The following is a 27,346-nucleotide window of genomic DNA, read 5'->3' as shown; positions in this document are numbered from 1 at the left end:
TTTTTCATAAGCTTCATTTAAGCTTCCAAAAGATTCGCACGCAGCTGCTATGTCCGCTTTTGAGAGCTCCTTGAGAGCTTCACTTGAGCTCGCAGGGAGTTTATAAATCATGTTTTAAGAGTTCCCTGCGAGCTTCAAAGTAATTCCCGGGAAATTTCTATATAAGCTTTCCGGAAGCTCTTATGTCCGCTTTTGGGAGCTCCCTGAGAGCTTAGATGAAATTATCAGGGAGCTTATATAAAAGCTTCACGGGAATTATTTTGAAGCTCGCAGGGAGTTCTTAAAACATTATTTCTGAACTCCCTGCGAGCTTAAATAAAGCTCTCAGGGAGTTCTTAAAAGCGGACATTGGAGCTGCCGGAAAAAATTTTATTTTTATATTTTCTCAATTTTTGGAAGCTCTCTCTGAGTTGCGAAGGCCCACGAACTCTCTTCGTGTAACAAAAACAATATATATTACACTTTGCTGCTAGTGAAGTACTAACTGCTAGGTAAGCCGTGAGTGATGGTTTTCTTTTATAAGCCTTTTGGAGTAAATTTTCTCACGAGAAGGAAGAGCGCCGTGCCATCGCCTAGTGGCGATCTTGCGAACTACTCGCGGCTTATGACTATACATGCAGTACATTAATTTACCCGATATGTTCAATCTCTGGGAGTTTGTTTTGTCAAATTTTGTAAACTTCTTAAAAACTCAGCAAAACAAACTCCCTGGGAGCTTGTTTTGTCAAATTTTGTAAGGTTCTCGGAAACTCAGCAAAACAAACTCCCTGGGAGCTTGTTTTGTCGAATTTTGTAAGCTTCTCGGAAACTCAGGAAAACGAACTCCCTGGGAGCTTGTTCTGTCAAATTTTGTAAGCTTCTCGGGAGCTCAGCAAAATGAACTCCTTGGGAGCTTGTTTTGTCGAATTTTGTAAGCTCCCCGGGAGCTCAGCAAAATGAACTCCCTGGGAGCTTGTTCTGTCAAATTTTGTAAGCTTCTCGGGAGCTCAGCAAAATGAACTTCTTGGGAGCTTGTTTTGTCGAATTTTGTAAGCTCCCCGGGAGCTCAGCAAAATGAACTCCCTGGGAGCTTGTTCTGTCAAATTTTGTAAGCTTCTCGGGAGCTCAGCAAAATGAACTCCTTGGGAGCTTGTTTTGTCGAATTTTGTAAGCTTCTCGGAAACTCAATAAAACGAACTCCCTGGGAACTTGTTTTGTCGAATTTTGTAAGCTTCCCAGGAGCTCAGCAAAATGAACTCCTTGGGAGCTTGTTTTGTCGAATTTTGTAAGCTCCCCGGGAGCTCAGCAAAATGAACTCCCTGGGAGCTTGTTCTGTCAAATTTTGTAAGCTTCTCGGGAGCTCAGCAAAATGAACTCCCTGGGAGCTTAATCGGAGCTTTGTGCTGTATGGGTACATAAGAGACAATAATTTTTTTTATGTGTATTCTTATATTTGTATCTTATTACATAAAATAAAAAGTTGAAGTTCATATTCGAACATTTATTAATTTTTATTTTTTTTAAAACTCAAAATAAATTTTTTCAAAATTAAAGTAATGTAAAGTTAATAAAGCATTAAGCTATTTATTGTTATTATCTTTCCATAATTCGTTCCATAATTCAATTATATAAATGGCATCAATAAGTTGCTTTGGTATTATTAGTTATATTCAAATAAAATAGCAGTAACATTTACACTTCAAAATTTGTCAAATTATGAAACTATTTTATTTATTTTAAAATTTAAAACATTTTTACGTTATTTATTTACTTATTTATAAACTGTTACCTTAATGTTAAGAAAACAGTAAAATATCAATTTAACACAATATTTAAATAACATAATCACATTATATGTATATTAAATTAACTTAATTAATTTATGACACCTGAGTGTCTTAAAAATTTAACACAAAAAATTTTAACAAGAACTAGTTTTGAAACAATTACACAGTGTTTTTTGTTGAGTATAACAGTGTACATATAAAATCATATAAATAATACCTCGATAAGTCTCACAGTAAGGATTCCAGCGTTAGCATCATATAGCAATCCTAATTTTAATTCACCTCTGATTTCATCGCACGAAGAAGTCGAGGAGGAGGATGAGAGCTGCAATATAAAAATATAGTTATATAGTAATACAATTATCAGCAAATCAAAAACATAACAAAATTGTAAAATGTAAAAGTAATTGTAGTTTAAAAAGATCCACATTATTAAGAATTTTTTATTTTTATGTAATTGCTTTTATTAACACAAATTAAATTTGTATTATTTTATATTAAATTTTATAATATATTTTTAAATTGTAAACATACTAATGACGTTCAAAAAAATATAAATTTTTATATTTTGTTACAACAAAATATAAATATATATATCTATGTGTATACACACACATACACACAAATTAGATTTTTTAATTGTAAACACATAACTAATAAGATTTAAAAAATATAATTTTTTATATTTTCTTACAACAAATGTATATGGGTAACAAAATTAGCATAAAAAAATTTTACTTTTTTGCAGCGCGAGCGAATTTGAAGCGCGCGGATTCACTTTTGCTCCTCGCACTCGAGGCTATCCCCTCCCCTCCATTTCAGTCGCAGCGACGAAATTCGCGCGTTCGCGGTACTCTTCCAACTGTTTTTCCGCAAAGACGCAGAACAATGCTAACGTCAATGTGCAATACATGTTTAAAAACTGCATGAAATAAGCTGCCAGTAGTGGAATTCTGTAACTCGTTATCTCGTTGTTATGTGTTATAACGACAGTTGCGCAGATATTTTATATGGTAAAAAAGCTGCGCAACGACAGTATAACGATACCGACACCTCTTAACGAATTACAGAATAGATCTACAGCACGTTTTTAGTTAATGTCGACATATTATATAGTTTAGCCGCAAACAGCGACTAAATTTGACCTTTAATATCTCCGAACCTAATCAAGATATTTTAAACTGATTGAGCTCAAATTAACCGGGCTTTCCAACACTATTAATGTGAAAAAAAAACATTTTTCTCCGATCAAAATCCTCGAAGAAATTCTATTCGTTCATAAGCTCAAAATTTTCAAAAAATTCTAAAGAGAGAGGGGGTAAAACTAAAAAAATGGAACATTTTTAATGTTTTATTGTTTAGGAGGTTCCCGAGAATACGTAAAAAAATCAGCGCCTATATGAGCTCTTTTTTATAGACGCGGCATTTGATCAAAGTTTTCAATTTTTGGACCGCAATATTTATGTTTGGTTTGTTCTTAAGGTTGTTCTTGAATGTGTGATTAGAATTATTTTGGTTTGATATTTTTAAATAACTTTATTTATATATTTGTATTACTGTATGTAACCGTTTTATTAAAATGTATTGCTTAGTTCTTTTGCTTTGGTTATTCAAATATTTCATATAAATAATTATTTTAGCAACTACATCTAAAAAAAGAACACCCATATCAAAATTAAATTTTGATGAAGAAGAAATTTTGATATTGAAAGTACAAAATAGGCCTGCATTATGGAATTATATTGTCATTGAAAGATCGAAATGCAAAAATTAAAAAGCAATTGTAGGAAGCAATTGCGCAAATATTTAATAATAAGAAAAAATTATTAAGACATTTCTTAAAAACTACGGATTAAAAACTGATATTAGTAAATATAATTTTTGTTATAGGAAAATTTAGTACAGAAGTACTGAAATCAAAATTTAAGTCTCTACTCTTACGGAAAAAACACTAAAAATAACACTTAAAAAATACTCAAGTTAAGTATAATTTGGGACAAAGGGTAAATACTCAATTCAGTGTAAACACTCAACTTGAGTGTTCGCTTTTTAATTTACTTTTAATTAGAGTGTTATTACTCTCAACTTGAATGTTCGCCATCTAGTTGAGTGTTAATTTCAATGTTAATCCTAAATTTAAGAATAACACTGAAATTAACACTCAATTAGATGGCAAACATCCAAGTTGAAAGTAATACTCAAATTAATACTCAAAGCCAGCTGAACACTCTATAGTTGAATATTTCGGTTGAACTTGCTTTTCTTTTGTTTTTATTTAACATTTTCTAATCCAATGTTTGAGAGTGCACATTCAATATTAAGTGTATACCTTCAACCGATAGAAATTGAGTGTACATCCCCAACGTTTCGAGTGAGTCCCAGATGCGCACAGTAACAAACGGACACCACCAATCAAATTATATAAATTCATCCTAACCCTAACCAACCCAGCAATCTGATTGGTGGTGTTCGTTTGTTCCTGTGCGCATCTGGAACGCTCCCAACGTTTCAGTGTTTACACTTTATGTTGAAAGTATACACTCATTTATTGTGTGTTATATCCAAATGTTGAGATTATCCTTTTAAATATTCAGTATTTAAATCCAAACTTTAGTATGAACACTCAATCATTGGGTGTACACACTCAATGTTCGAGTATAAACACTCAATCTTTAGTGTAAATACTCAAGATTTGAGCGTATATACCTAAATTTGGGAGTAAACTCTCAAAATTAGAGTGTTTTTTCCATAAGGGTATGACATCTTCAGAAAAATTATTCAATCCGAACATCATATGAGTGAGTCTGCTCGAAAAGATAGTATAAAAAAATGGTCACATTACGAATCAGTGCAATATCTTAATGATTCCTGTTTATATAAAAAGTAAGTTTTTATTTTAATATTATGTAGATAATAAAATAAGTAATAATAACAAGATATAATTTTTAAAAAATTTAATTTACATGGATTAATTTATAACTTATAGTACTGTATCAAACATAGAAAGGAAATGAGAGAGACTCATGTAGCACTCCTAATTTCTCAATGGACATCAATGATGATTTATCTTGTATTCAAACAGGTATTGTTAATAAAATTGTTAGAGAATTAATGTGTATGAAACAATAATTACAAAATAAAATTGATATGATAATTTTAGATTTTTCTGGAAGAAAAAGAAAACGGATTAATAATGATACAGCAATTAATAGAATTGCTGATGCAATTTGTCAACTCAAAGATAAAACATTGCCTCTTCCTCCAGAATTGGATGACATGGATTTCTTTCTAAGGGATAGGACATATTTTAAAAAAACTACCGATACTTGAGAGAAATAATACAACAATTCTTAAAAATAACTTATGATGCATTGTCAAAACTTTAAAACTTACTTTAAATTTACGCTACTTTCAATTAATATATAATACTAATTAATATAATGACTATTTTTTGTTTTTAATAATTCTACTACTACTAATTTTAACCCACTGTCAGTAGTAGTAAAATTACTTCTTCTTCACATGCCATGCCCGGTTCCCCGTCGGCGATCACTCTGGCGGCAACCTCTCTGTCCATCGCGCGGAAGAGCTCCTCCGCTCCTCGATACCTGTCCACGTTCTAATGTTCCTCATCCATGATAGCTGCTTTCTTCCTATACCGCGACGACCTTCTATTCTCCCCTTCATAATTAACTGGAAGAGTCGATACTTCTCCCCTCTTAGGATGGGCCCAAGATAGTCTATTTTCCTGCATTTGATGGTAGTTAGTAATTCCCGCTGCGCTCGAGCTCTTTCCAGCACCTCAGTGTTGGAAACCCTGTCGATCCATAATCTCTACGTTCATTTTGGTGTCTCCAAATAACTTAGCCACGTATTCCTGCCACGCGGTCATTGCCTTTGCCTCTTCCACCATTTTGTTTGTGTCATCTAATAATGCCATGGGCTTTCGATTGTTATAAAGGCCGGTCACCTTTTTTACCTTGTTGTGAATGTTCATCAGATCGTGCTTCAAAATGAGATCTTCCATTTCCACGCACTTTTCGGTCATCCAGCGTTGTTTTACTGCCCTGATTTCCCTCTTTATTATGCGTTGCAGCTCTCTGTACTCTTCTTTGTTGTTCTTGAGCAATCAGCGTCTCTCCATCAGGATCAGGATGTCATCGATGCCTTTTTCCTTGCACGCAACGGTGCTCCCAGGTGCTGCACACAAATCTTGAAGGTGTTCTGTTTTAGTTCACACTCCAAGGGTGTTGACATTAATTTTTTATTGTTGGCTTCCTTAGGTAGCTGTTTTAGCATGCCATTGAGGTCATTTCTTACCTTCTCTTTTACATCGGCATCATGTAATTTGGAGGTGTCAATCTTCCCGTTGGTACGCTTTTTCCTAACCGCTTTCAGCTTCAGCGTCACGTCCAACACAAGTGGATTGTGGTCTGAGCTGATGTCTATTCTAGGTTATGATTTTTGATATGGCTACCCTCACTTAGTTTCACCTGCAGACCGATGCAGTGCACCGGGATGTAACACTAAGAGCCATAAATGAGAGCTGGTGCGCTACGAAGACCGGTTACCAACAATCATCTCTTGTTGATGCGACCGTTGTGGCAAAGGGTGCTACCTCTGCAGCACACATCCAACACCCCAGTAAAATTACTGTATATTAAAAATTATTATGCGTTATTGTTTTGTAAAAATTGTTATATTAAGAAAAGAATACAATTTTATTTTTGGTGTCTATAAGATTACAAGATATAAGATTATAAAATTACAAAATATATTAAAGTATGTAATTATTTAAAAATAAAAATTTCAAATTAATAATAATTAACTATGAGCAAATTGCCAAAGTATGGCTCCTATGTTATTAAAAAATTTGCAAAATTTTTCACAAATTTTTCCCGCTTGTTGAGAACTATTATTTGTACTACATCGAGTTATATCTTTCAACTTTCAGCACTATTTTATATCTCTTGTCTCCAAGAATCAAAAACAAGCCCATCTGGATCATTTTGATCTAACATTGTTGGTTATATACTGATTTTCTTCTAAATGTCGAGTCCACTTATGAAGACGTAATAGCTTGAACAATTTTCATTGCTCTTTATCAAGTACAAATTATAGGTCTTTTAAAAATTTGCCATTGACTAACCAAAATTCCAAAGATATTTTTAATAGTCGTCTCGCTCGGCTAAGTCGATAATTATAAATTGTTCGATCTTAAGTTAAACCAGCCTTATTAGTCATAATAAGTATTCCGTTAGTGAAAATGCTTCATCGCCTACCAATACATATAGTACAGGTGGTCCATCTACTGTCAAAGATTTACATCCGGTAAATTCATTTCTCTTCTTATTATTAAACTTTTAGCCAATTATTGAATCTTTAAATATTCCGCCATCGCTACGCAGACCATAACCTCCAGTATCGACAAACATAAACATATAATTAGCATTACAGATTCCAAGTAGTATAATACTATGATAATATTTGTAATTGAAATAGAATACATTGTCCGGACACTAGAAATAAATAAGTATTTTTTATTTTAAAACTTATTTTTTTAAATAATAACATTATTGTTTTCAAATTGAAAATATACCCAGTTAGCAAAATGACGCAAACTTTGCGTGAAGTTTGCTACAAATTCGAGCAAACCTTTGCAGTAAAATTACGACAAGGTGTGTCCGCATTAAGCTTAGCTTTTGCTGGCAAAGCTTGTTGTAAATAGTATGACGCATATTTTATGCAAATAACAGGGTAAAACTTGCTATTAAAGCATAACAAATTTGCAAGAACAAGGCAAACCTTGCTGTATACAATATGGTAGCAAATTTGTGGCAAGAATAGAGCAAACCTTGTTGTACATAGCATGATAGCAAATTTGTGGTAAAAACAGGACAAATCTTGTCGAAATTAAGATCAACAAAAATAAAATATTGGACTGATGGTTCAATCATATGTGAATGGTGCAATCGTACTCGGTTTTCTGTTCTCAATGAGCCCCTTTTATTAATCTAATAGATGAATCTTTTTCACGAGAAATGCGCCATCTCGAGATGGATAATAAAGTCACCCAGAAATAAAGTTTAAAACCCGATAATGCAACCCTGTTATTTGCATAAAATATGCGTCATACTATTTGCGACAAGCCTTGCCAACAAAAACTAAGCTGTTTACAAAGACACACCTTGTCGCAATTTTGTTGCAAAAGTGTGCTCGGCAAGTTTTTATTTTGTTCTTGCTACTAATTTGCCGTTATTCCGTGCTTAACAAGATTTCCTGTTTCTGCCATAAATTTATTGTCATGACGTGTGGCAAGGTTTGCTCTGTTATTTGCTTAAATTTTGAATTTTATCGGAGCAAACCTTGTTGGAGCAAATTTTTCTACGTAATATTTATGTACAAGTTTTTTTTTGTTATTTGCAGCATCGTGTGATGAAAACTTTTGCCCTAAATTTGCTCGAAACTTTTAGAAGACAAAGTAACAAACAATTACTTGTCATAAAATTGTTGTCAAAATTGAAACAATCCTTGCTGTAAAGCTTTCATGATATGTGATTTTAACAGGCCTGGCTAGCTGGAAGAGGAAAGAGGCAGAGGAAAAGCTAGAGACGGAAGAACGAGGAAAGAGAGTGATGCGGTGAAGGAGAAAGAAGTGGAAGAGGAAGGTAGAACACAAGGAAGAGAAAAAGGTGGCAAGAGGATACAAAAGAAGGAAGAGCGTGGACGAGCAGAAGAACAGAAGGAGAACAAAGGCAGGAGAAGGGGAAGCTGACGACAAAGAAGAGAGTGGCAGGAGGAGGCAAGTAATGAGTGAGAAAAAGGAGGAGGGAGAAGAGATGGATGAGAATAGTTTAAAAGAAAGTAGAAGAGGAGTAGAAGGGACGGAGAGAATAGAAATGTTGGAGGAGAAAGGAGTAAAAAGAAAGGCCGGAATGGACGGAATGGAGATGAGAAAGATGAGAAGGAGAGGAGGTTGCTGTCACCACAATGACAACTAAAATTAACTGAAATGACACTATCATAATTAGAGACAGTAACATAGATTTTAGCACTGAAGAGGACTCAAACACGAAGTTGAAACGTCTGCGAATTATAATATTGTACTAAATGTTTGCGCTTTATATTATTGTACTTAATGTCGTTCGCGTTGCAACGCCTTAAAGCGGATCGATTAATAAAAATAGTTCATATTGCACAAAAATATCCTGTGCCGGCTCTCATTGGCTTTTAATTTTTCTTGACTATATATAAATTACATATTAATAAATTAATGAAGGAAAATCAATAGAACCCAATGGAGCTAATATATCAATGGAGCCAATAAAAAAAAATACATTTTAACATTCAACATTGCTATCTTTTCAGTAACGTTTATTTAATATTCTGTATTATATGAGATACCTTATGCCGTGGAGTCGACTCAACTTCAACGCTACACAATTTAGAATAACACTCATCTATACTGCGCGGTGGTGGTCTAACGATTATCATCCGTTTCTCAGATGCGATCAGTGTGCCTTCCGGAATAAGTGGTGCAAGTGGACTTACAGGAGATGGAGATGTACCATCTGATTCCGAGAGATGCTGTATAACTGTAAAAGAAACACTTAGATATATATATATAATAGAAGAAAACTTTAATAAATAGCCCTGTGTGTGTGTGTGTGTGTGTGTGTGTGTGTGTTGTACTTTGTTAAACGTAATATTTACCGTTTTTTGTTATTTTCATGACGATATCTTAGAAAATACAAGCGACCCCCTAATTCTAACAATAGTTTTGGATTCAGGGAGCAAAAATACACAAAATCTACTACCTTTTAATTGATTTCTCGTATAGGCCCTTATTGTGCATATTTACCAAAGAAATTCTACGTACTTTGTTGTGTAATGTACAAAAGAAAATTATATTAACATTTTAAGTCAGTGAGATAAAATTGTAAGTAGTGTTGCATGCAAATTAGAAAATGCGTGTTTACGGAAGTGTGGCGCCGCCATTTTAAACAATTATAAATAAATAAAATTTTTTTTTATTAATTTAATATGTGTATAATAAAATGGTTTATATTTGTTTTTTTAAAATAAAGCTATTTATTTGCCCACAAAAAATTCGCGAACTTATTATAGATTAGTCTGATGTGTGTACATTAATGCAATGAGCTAGGGAGATTATGTGATAATAGAATAAAAATAGCGTTGAAGCAATAGGATAGGGATGATTCTATTGCCTCAACACTGTTTTTATTTTATTATCACATAATCTCCCGAGCTCGTTGCATTAATATACACGCATCAGACTAATCTATAATACAATTTTAACATTAAATGTATCTAATACAAATAATATAAATAACTACAAGTGGTACAATATAAACACTATAAACCATACTACATATAATGTTCTTAATATCATCGTTTTTTCTCTGTTTATAGTCTTCTTTCTTATCACATAAGTCTTATACCTATCGCTCTGTTTTTCTATCATATCTCTTATCTCTTCAAATTAAACCTCTCTTCCTACTCTCTACTACTTCTATTTCTTTACTATTTTCTTTCTTCTTTGTTCTCTAATTTCCCTCCCAAATATTATTAAAAATTATATGTGAGTGTTATGTTGCTAATGCGAGCGTTAGGTTGGTATAAGATTGGCAGGATTGCAAGGAGTCAAGTTGGTAGAACTGAGTGTATGTGAGAGGAGAGATCGGAAGTGTGCGTGAAAGAAAAAGGAAATAAAGTATGTGCTGGCCGAAAAATCGTAACGAGAAATCTCTCTCTAATTCAACGAAATAGATGAAAGAAAAAGAGTATCCAGAATCTTAAGTCCTTCCCAATCAAATTCATGGTTGTGATGCATCCTGTGGTCAGTAATTACAGAGCTAATAGCATTATTCTATCTGATATTTTTTTCATGCTCTTTGATTCTCGTTTTTAATTGTCTGCATGTCTGGCTCACATATGATGCATCATAATCGATCCTTACAATTCATATACCACATTTTTCTTATACATTGTCGGTAAAGGATCTTTCTGTACTTTGATATATTTTTGAAATTTATTTTTACTGAAAAACTCAGCTTCAATTTCATATTTCTTAATATGTTACTAAATTTTTCTGATACACCAAGGTCTGTGGATGAACGACGGAAGGGGAAGGAAGGTCTTCACATGGGCGCCATTTTGGAGTCACGAAATATGTGTGAGTGTGTGTTGTACGAGAAGCATAGAGCTTATACTATATAATGGAGGGGCCTTGGTGTGTTGTGACACGCGCGGGGAGAGTCGACAGAGAGGTGGATATATTCTGTCTCTTTTCTGTGGGAACAGGTCTGTAACTATACAATCTGAGGCCTGATTCTCGAATTCGTACGAAAAAAATGTGACAAAAGTGTTGACTGTATTTCGTAAAAGAAACGCAGTCATAGAATGTCAACCCAGACAGCACAGAGATTCAAAAAGAATTCAATTTTATGTCACCAATTATGAATTCTTTTTAAGATGAAAAAAAAATTATTTTTATAAAAAAATATTCAAAAAGAATTCATAATTGGTGACATAATTGGTGACATACAATTGAGTTCTTTTTGAACTCTCTGTGCTCTCTGGAAATAGATTCTGTTCAACATTTACAAAAGGCGCATTCCGATGAGCTCAATCTGCTAACAGCAGTCTGTTGTCAGTTTTTTGACATCTTACTAACATTTTGTTGATTAGGTACTAACGGATTAATAATATGTTTAAAGCATATATGTATCTACCTCTTTTGGGAGAATCACTGGCGATGCTATCAAAGACGTGATCAGACTGCCATTCATCATCGTCTGAATGACTGTCATTCTGTCTGATACCCTTATTATCACGCGAAAGCGCGACACCGACCAAAACGTCTTTTGATGACTTTGCTGCTTCTTCAGCTCTGTCCAATAAATCCTTTTCAAACCTGAAAAAGCAATAATTTGTACTTTATTCATTTTTTGATACACTTGAATTTAATGTAAGGTACCTGTACCCAATATGGCTATGTACCCAATATGACTCACTCCTCATTTTCAAATAGTCACACAACAAATTTCACAGAAAACGCTAATATATCGCTTAAGAAGTCAATACAATATATTTATATCAGTTAACTGGTCAATATCTACTTTCTATGGCTTGTAATCGCACTTTATTCAAATCGTGTTCTTCCAAACCTAAAATTTCAGAGGTAAGTTTTTGCTTGGTATAACTATCATGTAACAATTATAAATATCTGCAATTCATATTATTATAGTTCTTTATTTATGCTTTTCAATACATTTACTTTACATTTTTATTAAAACGTCTTGTTTATAATTAGTGAAAGAAAACTTTTTGTATTGCAAAACTATTATGGCGAGGGACACTACTAGAAATACAAGATATTTTATTAATATACAAAAGTGTTTAACCTTTGATTAATATTTCTTGTCTTTCTCTAGTAAGTTGGCGCTTTTGACAGGTAAAAATTAAGATAACACCCTTTGTAATAAATAAACACAGTATCATTATTTAATAAATAACTACATGTGTAATTTTTTCCATAAGTATGTTAATAAATGTTTAATTAAACATGTTGATTTTTTTATTTGGCATTTTTTCAAAAATGTTTACAAAGAAGAGGAAAATACATAACTGGGCCACTTTGAATATATATGTAATCATGTTTTCGGCATGTGTTCTCAGCAAGTGTTATCTTTTTTTTCCTTTGGATACAGGTACCTTACATCAAGTGTATATACGTAGGTAGCCTGAAAAGTTTTGAGCCTCAACATGAAGATCGTTACTCATCAAAATTATTCTGGTACTATGTTTGTACATACATGCTTTGAAAGATAGCTATTCAAATTTCAGCCATTTTGAACGCTCAGTTGTTGTTTGACTATTGTTTGTGTCAAAATTGATAAGAAGGCCCTAAGTATTTAATGCCCTCTCATCCGTCTACGGACCTTGGCTATACTGCACATCTTTTTAGTTCAGAGTTTAATTGTGTTCAGTCGTAGTTCTTCTTCCTACAGCGCGAAGTTGACATGTTACAATTGGACACACGCAGACAGGGATATCCGGTCATATGAACCCAAATAACAATTCGTGCGGAGTCATGTTACCTTCACGGCGTGATTATCACACCGTGCATGCACGAACGCATCATACTCGCTTCACAAAGTGATTTTGATATACGTGCGCACATAGAAAGTCGCACTATGCCATCACATGTGATTACACGTGTCCCACACAGCACACTTTATCCTGAGGATATCCCAAATTATCCCAGACAGACGAAGGCGATCACACGGATATCTCAATGAGTAGCTCCCGGGATATCCTACAAAAATATCTTAAAATATCGTAAAATATCTTAAGATATCATATGATATCTTATTAATATATTTCGATATCCCCAAAAAATATCTTAAAATATTATAAGATTTTGTAAGATATTCATTAATATCTTACGATATCCTATTACATCCAAATAATATCCCATCATATCTTTTTTATCTCTACAATTAATGGAGCATAAATCAAGTGTAAAGGGAAAGTTAATTATAATGTAACAAAAGAGTGACAGAAGTGTAAATTAAATCTTTAAGAAACGTAGATTAAAACGTCAGAACATAAAGAAAATACACTTATGGAAACAATGTGGCATATTAATAATATGCCACATATACTAAAAAATTATAAAAAATGACATTAAAAAAATTTTTTTATTTTATACAAACAGAGCAAAAACAGATTTTTTAATAAATTAGTCTACATACTATTTTGCGCGCATATATAAAAATAGTAAAAAAAGTAAAAAAAATTGTAAAACTTTATATTTATTTATAAAAATATAAGTTAACTATACATGTTTTATCCTTCTGACAACGTCTATTGTAATGATCTATAACAAATATGAATCCATAAACAAGAAGTGTTTATGGATCACCACGAAGCGTTAGAATGCGTATACGGTCTTCGAAGTCAAGCGACATCGGCGAGGGTTGACACTTGGATGGGTGACCGTTTTTTCAGGTATAGAGATATTAAACTATTAAACATGCTTTAACAGGTACGACTGTGGCTTGGCTAAAACATGTTATATTATAGTCTTCTTTCTCTTACAAAATTGCCGTAAAAATAATTAGAATTTTTTATTTTTTGTTCAAGTTTTTTTCAATTCTTAGAAACTCTTAAAAATACTTAGAAATATTCAAAAAATTTTTAAATTAATCAAAATTTTTTATTTTTTAAGTTTTTCCGAGAAACGTTTCAATTATAAAAAATCGAAATATTTATCAGAAATCCTGAAAAAAATTTTTTTAATTCTGACAAATTTTTTCACTAGGGTGTATTACGATATCTCAGGAAATCCCTTGGACATCCTCTGGATATCGTTTGAGATATCTACAGGATGTCAAATCGGTGGACATTTGTGCATCCCTTGGATATCCCTCGGATATCACAGACGGTCCACGGATATCCAACGATATTGCGATATCCTAAAATGACATCCTAGGGACATCCCTAGGATAAAGTGTGCTGTGTGGGGTAATGGTACAGTAATTACACACACGTGATGGCATAGTAAACACACAATATTTAACATTACCTAAGATTAAAAATTTTATAGAAGAAAAAAGTATTAGTTCTTTTAAAAAAACGGAAAAATTTTAGATATTAGGTACATATGTTATGATCAAACCCCGTTGCGCGAGCATTCCTAGGATTCCTAGTGACTAACATGGCTGGTCAAAGTTAGAAACTGAAAAAATTACTTCGGACTTTGACCAAAACGCTTAGTTGTTCCGCGCATTGACCAGTCAATCCTAGGTGTAATTACAATAACGCCGTTTAAGTCAGCTATGCGCCTTGTGCGTGTTTTAATCTGTCTGCTATCCGTGAGCGATTCACGGCATGAATGCGTTGCAAGTTATTACGTCTAGCAAGCAGCAGTTACGTGGAAAGTCGCAAACTCATGTGGTGCAGAGAATGCTTCGCGCGCGCGAGCGCGCACGCACACACACACACACACACACACACACACACACACACAGAGGGAGTGCAAGGAGGGCCTTTGGCCCCCCGCCTGCACCCATCCGTCCAAGTGCATCCGTACTCATGTTGTACATTGCAAACAAAATAAAGTTCATATGTGTTTACAGATTTTCAATACAATGTACATGGATACCTCTTTCCTTGCACCCCCCCCCCCGTGTGTGCGTGCGTGCGTGCGTGCGTGCGTGCGTGCGTGCGTGTGTGTGTGTGTACGAAGCAATCTCTGCACCACATGGGTTTGCGACTTTCTACGCAAAACGTAATCGTGGGAGTGACTAACATGGCTAATCAAAGACCTAATTTACACCGAGCACTTGGTACGTGTATCAAATAATAAATAACTAGTGAATGTGTTTAATCATTGGCTGATTAGCTTAAATTCACTACTTGATACGCGTACCAAGTGCTCGGTGTAAACTAGGGCAAAGTTACCAAAGGTTTGTCTACTTTATACTATATTTCAAATTACACAACTACAAGCCTAAAGTAAAACCTACCTTATGTTAACAACAAAAATATTATTTAAAAATATTGGCTTTATTTTTTAAAGTCTGAATTAAGCCACACCTAGGATTGGCTAGTCAAAGTCCGAAGTGATTTTTTTCAGTTTTTAACTTTGACCAGCCATGTTAGTCACTCCTAGGATGGACTAAAAAAACGTATCAGTCAAAGACCGAAATACAAAACTATTTCGGACTTTGACCAAAACGCTTGGTTATTCCGCGCATTGACCAGTCAATCCTAGGAACGCCCGCACTACGGGCTTTGACTATAACATTTTTATTGTAATTGTTATTTTATTATTTATATTATTTTTATTTTTATTATTTATTTAATTATTATGCAAATTGTGTGGGTCTATATATAATGAGATCGTAAAATGTGTTAATTCATCCAAGCTCGATCTCCAATCGAACTTTTCCTCAGCTAGTGGTCCGACCGTTCAAATGCGATCCATGCGCGCATCTTATGCCTAGCAACCAGCAACGCTAAGTCATCGTACTCAAGTTTTAAAATACCGTATTTAACTATACAATGCTGTAGTTGCATTAACGACTGATTTAGATTCAACTAACACTGGCATATGGAGATCATTTAATGTAGGCATAGAAGATTATGAAAACTGTTTCTTTGTATATCCACAAGACGAATCTTTAAAAATTTTTACTTTTGCCGATGCTCCTCATTTACTGAAATTAATAAGAAATAATTTCATTGATAATGAATTTATTATAAATAATAAGCATATTACTTAAAGAATGATTGGAAAGACTACTAGCCATCAACATGAAAAATTTAAAAATAGCTTATAAGTTGGAACGGAAACATTTAGATGCTAAAGGACCAGAGTAACAAAAAGTCTTTTTTGCAATTCGAATTTTTTCCAATACCACAGCTGAGGCTATTAGATTTTATGGAATAAATGGTTATTTGGATAAAGAAAATGATAAATGCGAAAATTACAAAGAGTGTACAGATTTATTAAAGCTAGAGGTAATGACTGATTTGATATTTTAAATACTAATCGCAAGTATGGACATACGAAGAAATTCCACATTTATGGTCTTGATTTACAATATCAGAATTCAGTTTTGGATAAAATGACAAATTTAATGAAAAACTTAAGAATCGGAAATCATCGCACTTTATTACCTTTTCAAAAAGGTATTATACTCACGAACACGTCTCTCTTCAGCAGTTATACAATTATTTAAATGAAAAGTACAACCAAGATTTTGAAACATTATTTATAATGACTAGAAGACTCAATCAGGACGTTCTTGAAGACTTTTTTCTTATATTAGAGTTATGGGAGCAGGTCATGACAAGCCATACGCCTTGCAATTTAAATATCGATTAAAATGATATATTCTTGGCAAGCAGACATGATCATTGCAACGTAGGAGATGATGAAGATACATCTCTAATCGATACTGAAGATGCGCAACAAAATTTTTATCCTACAATTAATAAAGTTATGAATAATGTTATGGGTTCTCTTTATTATCAAGAAATAGAAATTGGTATGGAACTATGGAAGACAGTGTGAATGATAGTATAAGCCGTAATATTTATCAACTAGATAAATTGATGCTTTACTAAAATTACTAAATATATTTTAAATAACAATTGATTTGTTATGCTTAGTAGAAAAGAAACAATTTTTATCATGTCAAATCAAGTATGTACATTGTAACTTGATTTATTTCAATTCTCTGTGAATGAAACCGTTCTAATAAGTTACATATATATAATTTTTCTGATAATAACATTTAATTGAATTTTTTACTTTTAAAAGATATTTTCTCCTTAAATTTTGATCAAATTTTGAAGAAGCTCTTATATACGTAACAGGTTACATCGCCTAGAGATTCCGATCCAAGTACCGTGGTACACCTACTAAAGATATGCCTCAAGATCTTCCTACTTGAATTGGTCATATTTCTAACGGCCAATTAATATATCCTTCTGAAAATTTATTAAACACAGCAAATATTTTAGAGAAGGTTTTTAATGAATTTCATACAGATTTCTTATCTGATACAGAGTTAATTTTTACAAAAGTAGCTCTTAAAGTAAAAGAAAAACTTTTAGATCGTCAAATTCCATGGGAAGTTTTATTATGTCTTGTCAGGACCAGAACATATATTAGACTTAAAGAATTAAATAAAAGTAGAAAACAATCTTATGCGCAAATTAGAATTGCTGCTAGTCAGCCAAAAATCAAAAATTTTATACCTAGTTTTTTTATATAATTATTTAAGAATACTTTTTTAAATAAAAATTGTTTAAAAATAATTTCTTGTACATTTCATTAAGTAATCTATCCTTAAGAAATCTTATTATTTAATAATTTGCAATTATAAACATTTTTTAATTACTACATTCATTTGTTTATTTAAAATTGGTATTAAATTTATTTGTTTCTTTGAAATTTATAGTTAAATTCATTAAAAAAAATTTTTTTTGCTTAGTATTTTATCCAATTTATAATAAATTATTTTTTAAATGTACGAAATTTCGCGCATAAATGCAATTGGTTGTTTCCTCAATATAACGTCATCTTGAAAGTATACATGATTGGTCGTGCGCAATAGCACACCTTATCTTCTTTACATCATGCTGCAGTGTCTCTACTTTAATGCTGCCGACACGTTGCAGAATTATTTCCATGTAGCATAAACCAGATCAATTTTGGTATAACATTAAGTTAGTGCAGCAAAGCACTGGAGCAAAATAGTAGTAAATGTTATGTTTCCCCGTTGAAAAGATGAGATGGAAATCCAGATGGTTATCCATATGTATGTGGATTCCCATGGATTTTAGATGATTTTATATGGTTATCTATATGGAATCCATACAAAACCATCTAAAATCCATGGGAAACCACATACATGTGGATAACAATCTGGAATTTCATCTCATCTTTTCAATGGGGACGTTATAATAAATTACAGTATATATCTTTTGCTATATTACACACCAATCTGATTGCACTGGGACAATTCGAATACGTGAACCAGAAAAGTTCGCACTCAGTGTACACTAGTACAAGTGTCCGAATTTGCTAAAAAATACGTAGATTCAAAACACTATCTTTTCTTTTTGAAATACTTTTTCAAAACTTCTCTACTATTTTTTGCTCAGTGAGATACTTAATTTTTCGTAAAAGGCGACAAAATCTCAATTGTGCTAAAATTGTTAAATATATTATTCTATTAGAAAGAAGAGTATACGGATGATACATACCAGTTGAGTGGTCCCCCGATCGAAGTAAGTAATCGTCGACGACGTGCGCAAATAGTATAAACAATCACCGCTGAGAGTGCCCCGGTAGCAGCTCCAACTGTGCCCAGAATTGCGATCACCCCAGCACCGTGGACATCCATCTTAATTGGGAACCTGTAATTTTCATTACATTACAATCAAAAAGTTAGTGCAAATTTCGCTCATTTTATGGTCACCAAAATTCAAACCGAATTATATATGCCAAATAATGCTAATGACATTAATTTAAAAAAAAAATTGAGTAGGGATAGTTTTCAAGTAACGACGAGTCAAGATAGCCAAATTTTCAATATTACCTAAGTATATTAGACTCAAAAAGAAAATTGAAACTTTTAATAACAATGGAATTTTGACTAAAATTAATTCATGGTTTTTTAACTACCATTCTAAAATCAAATTCTTTCACCTTTGTTGGTTTTTAAATTTCTTTAAAGGATAAAACTTTTTTCCGCTGCTAAATCAAAATGAACAGATTTTTATGAAACTTTGTAGAGAAATTCAAATTAGTGATATAAATTGACTTTCAAAATTTTAGAAAGCTGAACTAGTTAGTTATTTAAATATTAAATATTTTATTAACATGGGCTCTTATGGAAATCGAATTTTCAAGCTTTTTCAGTTTTTATTGTCGTATTAAACATAAAAGTAATGAACAGATATTAGTGAAATTTTACAATAATACATCTTAGCTGTCCAGAAAAGTACTGTTAAATTTTTGAAACGATGCACTTGCTCGTTTGAGTGAAATAATTGATAAGATAAAAAAAGTTTATGATAATCGAAGTAATACAGCACGTAAGTGTGGTAAATGTGTGCTAGTAATATAACATGAATTTCAAATTGTTGTATTTAGTTATCTAAGGGTCCCAGCAAACACAGAACATTGCAGCAACATTGCGGCAATGTTGTAATATTGCTGTGATGTTGCTACAATGTTATAACATTGCCGCAATGTTGCTGCTATGTTCTGTGTTTGCTGGGGTGGTATAATAGTGAAAAATGTTTATTCTCAGTTTTTAAAAAAATTATTTCAGTAATGAAGGTAGTACTTTATAGCTAATTTTTTTCTTATATTCACCATTATTAACTTTAGACCATATAAGATAGATGTCCCAATTACTGCCAGTGTCCCAATAACTGCCATTTTATTTATCGTACTTGATAAAAAATAAATTTATAAACAAACATGTTAAACAAAAAATTTATTATTAAATTAATTTATATAAAAACAAACAAACGAAACATATTTGTTTATACTTAATATTTAAAAATTAATGTTAATTCGGTTTTATGTCAAAAGTGTGATTACGTAAGTAAGAGGCGATGCAAAAGTCATATTAAAAAAAGGGCAATAATTTTATTATATAATCTACATTGATCACACACACATGTAAAATGAATTAATGAGATATATAAGAATCATTGTAATGAAATAATATATGAAATAGGTGATATTTTATGTCAAATTATTATAATTAATGCTGACAGCAATAGGGACAATATTTTTGGGTTTGTCCATTAAACTGCCGTCAATGTTCGGGACAAGAAATGTGTTACAAGTACGTATAACTAATATCTACGAGACTCTATGAAAGGGACTGGCAGTTATAGTATATCTAGTCACAGTCAAAGAGATTGGCAGTTATTGGGTGTCAGTAATACGAAATCGGCTGTCAATCATAGGGACATCGCAGATTTCTGTATATTTTTATTTATTATTAATTGAGTATTTATATTTAATGCATAATAATTTTTTTTATAATAATAGAGTTAGTAAGTAATATTATGATTAAAAGTAAAACATCTTTTAGCTTCAGTAATGCCCAAAATAGTTTAATAAAGTTCAACTATAAGCTTAAGGCGATGCTGGACTGCCTCTCAAACTTGATCGAGGTCGATAATGTACCCACATAGAAATGAAACCTCCAGTAGACGTCTAATGGACGTCTGCCATGAAAGTTTAAACTTCCAGTGGACGTCCATTAGACGTCCAATATAGAGCCATTAGAAATCCACAGTTCCGCACTGTGGACGTCTATTAGACCTTCAATAGAGGTCGTCAAAGAGGTCTATTAGACGTTGTGTGGATCATTAACAGAGGCTTCACGGAGCCTCGATGGATGACTTACGGACGTTTCGTGGATCATTAATAGAGGCTTCACGGAGCCTCGATGAATGTTTGACAAAATAAAAATTTAAAATAAAAATTTTATTTCTTTTAAATTATTTTTATCAACAGTACATATTAAATTTAGGACAAATTTTTATTAATTAATTAAATTTAAATTATATTATTTTAGTTTATTCTTACTTGCCTCTGGTTTTGAGCCCGGGACCTTAGGATTACAAACCTTGTACTCTATCTGCTATGCCAATTTGACTCATCGATATGGGTACTTGTTATTGTCTACATATACATATATGTTATAAACTGACGCAATTATATTATTTTTTATAAAAGCAATTAAATTTTGCAAAACATATTAAAAATAAATAGCATTAATTTATTTACTTATTAATTTCATTGTCAAATTTATCTTTTTCCATAACTTTAATAATTTGATGGAAATTGCGATCTATTTAGCATTAATACTTTGAAGCGTTCAAATGGTTAATTAGATAATTTTAACTATATAGATCATATATTCTAAGAAAAATTGAATAGTACATTTATTATTCTGTTTTTGTATTTAGTACATGATAAATTTAGATTTTGTGCATTTTTTTGTGCGCAGTAATTGTAGACAAACCGTTATTTTTGAAAACATTATCTTTATGATAATTTTTTTTAATATCAAACGGATCTCTCATTCAGGATGCTATAGTGTTGTCTGATTTCTGAGTCAACTTATAATAGACGTCCATCTAACTTCCACTGTGCAAGAAAACATCCAATGGAGCTATGGATGTTTAATGAATCCCTAATGGATGTCTACCTAACTTCCGCCATGGAGGTAAATCTCCAATGGAGTTAAGGAAGTTTACTAGACCTCTAATGGACGTCCATCTGACTTCCACCATGGACATAGACGTCCCATGGATCTATGGAGGTTTAATGGACGTCCATTGGACATCCACTGGATGCCAATTTCTATGTGGGTAGAGTCATTCATGCACATCATTAATGAGATTTCGTATATATCTCTTTTATAAATTTGGAAATTCTTTTCCAGAATTAAAGTACACATATTAATATCCATCTGTGAATTGGACTTTATATCGAGGACAAAAAATATATTTTTTTATTGCTCTACTTATCGACTTTTTACGCGTATATAACCTAAATTTTCGTTTAACAATTTCGTCTTAATTAGGCACTAAAATCTAATTTTCGAAACTCGACACTGTTTGTTTTCGTCGTCTACTAGTCTGTGAATACAAATTTCGTAGGTACAAACTGTAGATCTTTTATATTAAGAAAACATTGTTATGATGTGACAGCAAATTAACAATTTTTTCTCGTTTTTGGAGGAAATTTCACTCCACAGACTGATAGCAATGCGTATTCTTTTATTCTGGAGAAGGATTTCCAAATCTATAAAAGAAATAAAAAGATATTGTTAAACAAAAATTACTATCTTTTTGTTGGTAAAACAGACAACTCCAGCATCCCCTTAAGGTGGCAGTAATTGGGACATCTACAGCAAAAAAAAAGAAGGCAACAAAATAGTCATTTGAATATTTTTCTTTACTTGAACCCCTGTGCCACTTGTTGTGCCAGGCCTGAGCAGAGAAACTCCCTTAAAGAAACTTTTTATTGAATTTCTTGATAACAAATGTAAATACAAAATATTTAAAACAAAAGTTGTTTGTTTTAAAATTTTATTTAAAAAAATTTTAATTTTTGAAAAAAAAACAAAATTTTTTGTGCAAAAAATTATATAATTTGTACATAAATATAATTGGTTTATCAAGCGACGCGGTAGCGGCGTGGTGGTGCTGACGAACTCACAAGAGTAAAGTATCTTAAAAAAATTAATTGTTGCATCGACTTTAATATCAAAATAATTGTCTATTTACTTTCTCTTAAAATATCCTGGTCCCAAATTTTTTGTTTACGCATCAGCACCCCCCACTTAACAATTGAGTTGCAAGTTAAATATTAAACAAAAAATTCATGACAAAAATATTTTAAGAACAGATAAATAGACGATTATTTTCGTACCAAAGTTGATGCAGCAATTAATTTTTCGCACATCCACCTTAACAATTAAGTTACACAAGTTAAATATTAAGAACAAAATTCGGGATCGGGATATTTTAAAAGCAGATAAATATACAATTATTTTGATATCAAAATCGATGTAACAATTAATTTTTTAAGGTACTTTACTCTTGTAAGCGCGTCAGCACCGCCACCTTCAATTGAATAACACGAGTTAAATATTAAATCAAAAATTCGGGACCAGTAATGTCTATACACATACACTGAAAAAAAAATGCAATATATTCAATAAGATATGTTATTGCGGGCTGCCAATTAAAAATATACTCAATACAATAATATATGCTATTGCAGTATCAACATTGTACTTGCATTAATAGCAAATATTATTGTATTGAGTATTTTATGTAGTTGGCAGCCCGCAATCACATATGTTATTGGCTGTATTACATTTTTTTTCTGTGTATGTATGTACGGATATACCTACGAGTATGTATGTATACATCTATATGCATCTCTCTCTCTCTCTCTCAGAGATAGTCGTAAGAGATGGAGAGAGCAGAGGAACGACGAGCTCGATAGCATCTCTCTCTCTATCGCTCTCTCTCTCTCTCTTCTCTCTCTCTCGCTCCGTCTCTCTCTCTCTCTCTCTCTCTCTCTCTCTCTCTCTCTCTCTCTCTCTCTCTCTCTCTCTCTCTCCTCTCTCTCTCTCTCTCTCTCTCTCTCTCTCTCTCTCTCTCTCTCTCTCTCTCTCTCTCTATCTTCTCTCTCTCTCTCTCTCTTTCTGTGCACATGCGCATTCTTTTAAGATAAGTAAAGCTACGATTGGAGAAAGGATAACTAATTATTAAGTTCATAATCACTGAATCCAGATGGTGTGACTAGATCAATAAGAATGAATTGCATTTTGGTGTTATTATATACATGTATACTAAAGTATACTCTTTAGAATATGAGGCATCACGAAATGCGCTTTTCTGGAAAGACGCATGTCGTTAGACATACGGCAGAACATGAGAAATACTTACGCTTGCTGCTATCATTTGCGCGATATTACATTATGTTCTTGCTTAGTTGGGATACGGTCGAGGGCTACGAGGTCTACTTCTCAGCTTCTCGGAAGAACAAATCACAACACAGAATGTTGAATCAGCAAACAACTAATTTGTCAACGAGCATGTTAAAGTTACGTCTATCTCGCGGCCGTCTACAGCATACCTGCGTACATTTTCCACCCCATACATTCATCCTCTGGAGGAGCACATCCGATACGCATGCGTCAGCGTATAGATACCCTTGTTAAAGATAATAAAGGATCATCGAACGACCTTGAATTATTAGAAATAAAAAGTAATAATTTAAAAAGTATTAAGAAATTTGAAGGAAATTTTGACAAAATTTGAATGACATTTTGTTAAATTTTATATTTATTTTGATCGATTTCTTAATTAAAATTTTATAAAACATTAATATTAATTTTTAAAAATGTTGTTCATTTATTACAAAGTATTTACAATTTTTCGTTACAATTTCTTTAAAATTTATTTTAAATTTTATTAAAATTATATTAAAGTTTTATTACAATTTTTTGATAAATAAAATGTTTAATTACAAAATATCTAATATTTTATTGCAATTTTATTAAAATTTAATTACTACTTCAGTAAAATGTTGATTTGTCTTTACAAGTATCCATTATTTTTGTTAAAATTTTAATAATTTATTACAATCTTAATAAATTTTGTTTATTAACTAAATTCTTTGAAATAAAATGTCACTTTAAAGAATATCACTCCTAGTAAAAGTGAAAATTGTGCCAGTCCAACAAGAGTGACTTTTCAGTCCAAGGAGAGAGTGAAGCATTCACTTCGTAATTAGAGTGAAATTTTCATTCTCAGAGAGTGAAAAATCACTCCAATTGAGAGTTGTTTTTCAATCTAACGAGGAGTAAATATGTTCACTCTCTCGAAAGAAGTGAATAATTGAAGACATGAATGCTAAAAGTGGTTAAATCTAATTTTGCACTTTTTTACTTTTTTGTATAAATTTTTCATTGAAACAGTATTTTTATGTAAAAAAATGACGCATTTATCTATTCAATTATTCAACCTTATATATTATGTGCGGAATGAATTTTTCTTAGAAGAAAAAAAAGTTATGCAGTTAAATTTTTTATTATAAACTTTATTAAATTGTATGATTGTGTACATATAATATGGAGTATAAATAATAAACATTTTTTATATATTTTAACTTTTTACATTTAAACATTTTTTAATTTTCAACTGATACATAAACAATATATAAAAGAACATATATAAGAGAACAAACATATATATACGAATCTTTAAATTTCTTTTTATATATTTTTAATTTAATCGTCTGATGACGAGCCTTTTTCGTCACTGTTCCTATGAAAGATATATATAACTGAAGTATATAACTGAAAAAATTATCTTAATTTAATATACAAGTATTGTGTGTGTGTATATGTGTGTACAGTTTAGATTGGTTATTATATATAAAATATCTTATATCCTCGTCGCTATCAACAGATTGCGTTGGTGTTAAAAAATCAATATTAATCAAACTCGTGTGTGACGCTGTGCAACAAACACGCGGTTTATTTAAATTCATAATGCACCCGGTTATAAAATCATAAAAAATAATTAAATCAGATGCAAAATAATAATGAAGTTTGACAAGAATATCAAATGCTATCATGGGATCATCGCTCACTGAAATTAAGTGTCCATCCGTCTAAATAAAAAAAATTCCCTTTTTCTTTTGGGCAATCATGTTGCATAATAAGAAGGGCTGTATGTTTTTTTATTTTTTTTAATTCTATCTTGTCTATATTATAAGACAATAAATCTTCCGATGTCTGCAAAAGAATGTGTATTATAATTAGATTATATATATTATGTTTATATAATAAATGCGTAATAGTTCGCGGACTATTTTTTTTTAATACTCACATGAATGAACCGCAATAAATTTGTATTTGAGATTTCTTTAATTGAAAAATTACCAGATACAGTCGATTTTAAGTTTTTTTGGTTTTAAATTCTCTTTCTCCTTAAAAAATAAAAGTATTATTATTATAAATATAATACATATAAATTTTACATAATCTACAATATACAGAATTGGATAGAATATATTTTTTAAGTTAAAACAACTTATAAAGTTAATAGTTTGTAAAATTAATTTTGTTACGTTAAAAGTGTGCGCGCGAAATCGTTTGCCGACGGCAACCGTGTGCGCTAGAGGCCGGAACCGCTCAGAATTGAGCGCGGAGAACGTGTTGCGCGAATCCGCGGACTCGCTGGAGGATGCACAAACACAAATGAAAGAAGGCAGGATTTTTCTGTTTCACACTTATAAGCACCATTTATTTTTCAAATACACTTAACTATAAATTTCTCGCGAATCACGGAGACCGCGAACATGCGGGAGCGACGGGCCAATCCCAAACGAACGGAAATCTTCGTTTCGAACGGTCGTCTTTTCTGCCTTTAAATTGCGCGACGGATATCTTGCCGGGCGCGTGTCAGGACGCCCCAACGGGACGGATATCTTGAGCCAAGGCTGCCAGTTTTGATGCTCTGCCACCTAGTCGGTGTGACGCAAAGCTGTAGTGGTGGCAACACACACGGAAGAAACTGTGTACGTGTGCTGCTCGGCGCTCACATGTACACGGCTTCTTCCGTGTGTGTTGCCACCACTACAGCTTTGCGTCATACCGACTAGGTGGCAGAGCATCAAAACTGGCAGCCTTGTCTTGAGCGCGAACGAGACCGCAGGACTGATCGCGAGGCAGACGTTCGATCGCGAACGCGAGATCACCGTCGGTTCCCGCAAAGTCGCAATGAACACCGCGCACTCGCGAGTCGCGACACTTCCACAGTACAATAGAACGATGTCGTTTGATAATTGAGCCGAGGGATACCCCGAGTAGTGAACGTTAGGTTTTTCGAAAAATGCGAAAAAACCTAGAGAGAATTGAGAGTGGCTTGGCGGGCAAGAGCAGGCGCAAGACTGACTCAACTTCGCGCCGAAAATTGGTAACGCGCCTTACTCTCCCCCGATATTCGTTGTTAGGAGGAGAATATCGGGGAAGAGCAAGCAGCTGATCGGCCCGGTACTTCACGCGATCACGGCGTGTACGGGTGACGTCCACGGGTCCACGCTCCGGCTCGGCGAGATGAGATGATGAATTCCCGACAACATCTCACGACGGGAAACAAGAAATATTTATGTTTATCAGAACACATTATTGTTAACGGTCGAATCTCAAACAAAAAGTTACATGAATAAAAAACTAACAAGTTAAAAGTTATACAAAGATTGAATTAATTTAAACTAAATTTAAAGTTTATTTTTACAAATATTATTCATATTAAATTAGAAATTCGTAAATTTTTAAAGTTGAATACTCCAAATAATTATAATATGAATCATTAGACAAATTTAATATTTTGTTTATAAATTAATAAATTTATTTGAAATAACAAAAAAATCGTTTTTTATGTAGAAATGTACTCTTTTTGTAATTTTTTTACTT

At 32.5% G+C, this 27,346-nt stretch overlaps 1 protein-coding gene and 1 long non-coding RNA gene across 2 annotated transcripts in view; both read right to left on the bottom strand.

The window, feature by feature from the left end:
* The window catches only part of LOC105832056 (synaptotagmin-6), a 32,923-nt gene extending 8,881 nt beyond the window's left edge, over window positions 1-24,042 (bottom strand). The window contains exons 1-5 of the mRNA XM_036291252.1: window positions 23,808-24,042; window positions 18,576-18,728; window positions 11,522-11,703; window positions 9,171-9,361; window positions 1,984-2,091 (exon numbers count right to left, since the gene is read on the bottom strand). Of these exons, the coding sequence (XP_036147145.1) occupies window positions 1,984-2,091; window positions 9,171-9,361; window positions 11,522-11,703; window positions 18,576-18,715 (621 nt within the window). The 5' untranslated portion in view covers window positions 18,716-18,728; window positions 23,808-24,042. The remainder of the gene's footprint in view (window positions 1-1,983; window positions 2,092-9,170; window positions 9,362-11,521; window positions 11,704-18,575; window positions 18,729-23,807) is intronic.
* Window positions 4,706-7,863, bottom strand: LOC118647067. Its single transcript, XR_004964377.1, has 2 exons — window positions 6,087-7,863; window positions 4,706-5,978 (listed from the first exon to the last, which is right to left on the bottom strand). It is a non-coding gene; the product is annotated as an uncharacterized LOC118647067 (long non-coding RNA).
* Window positions 24,043-27,346: the final 3,304 nt, after the last annotated feature.

Source organism: Monomorium pharaonis, chromosome 8 (genome assembly GCF_013373865.1).
Source record: "Monomorium pharaonis isolate MP-MQ-018 chromosome 8, ASM1337386v2, whole genome shotgun sequence".
Taxonomy (NCBI): domain Eukaryota; kingdom Metazoa; phylum Arthropoda; class Insecta; order Hymenoptera; family Formicidae; genus Monomorium; species Monomorium pharaonis.
The sequence above is the reverse complement of the archived record's forward strand: the minus strand, read 5'-3'. Positions and strand labels throughout refer to the sequence as shown.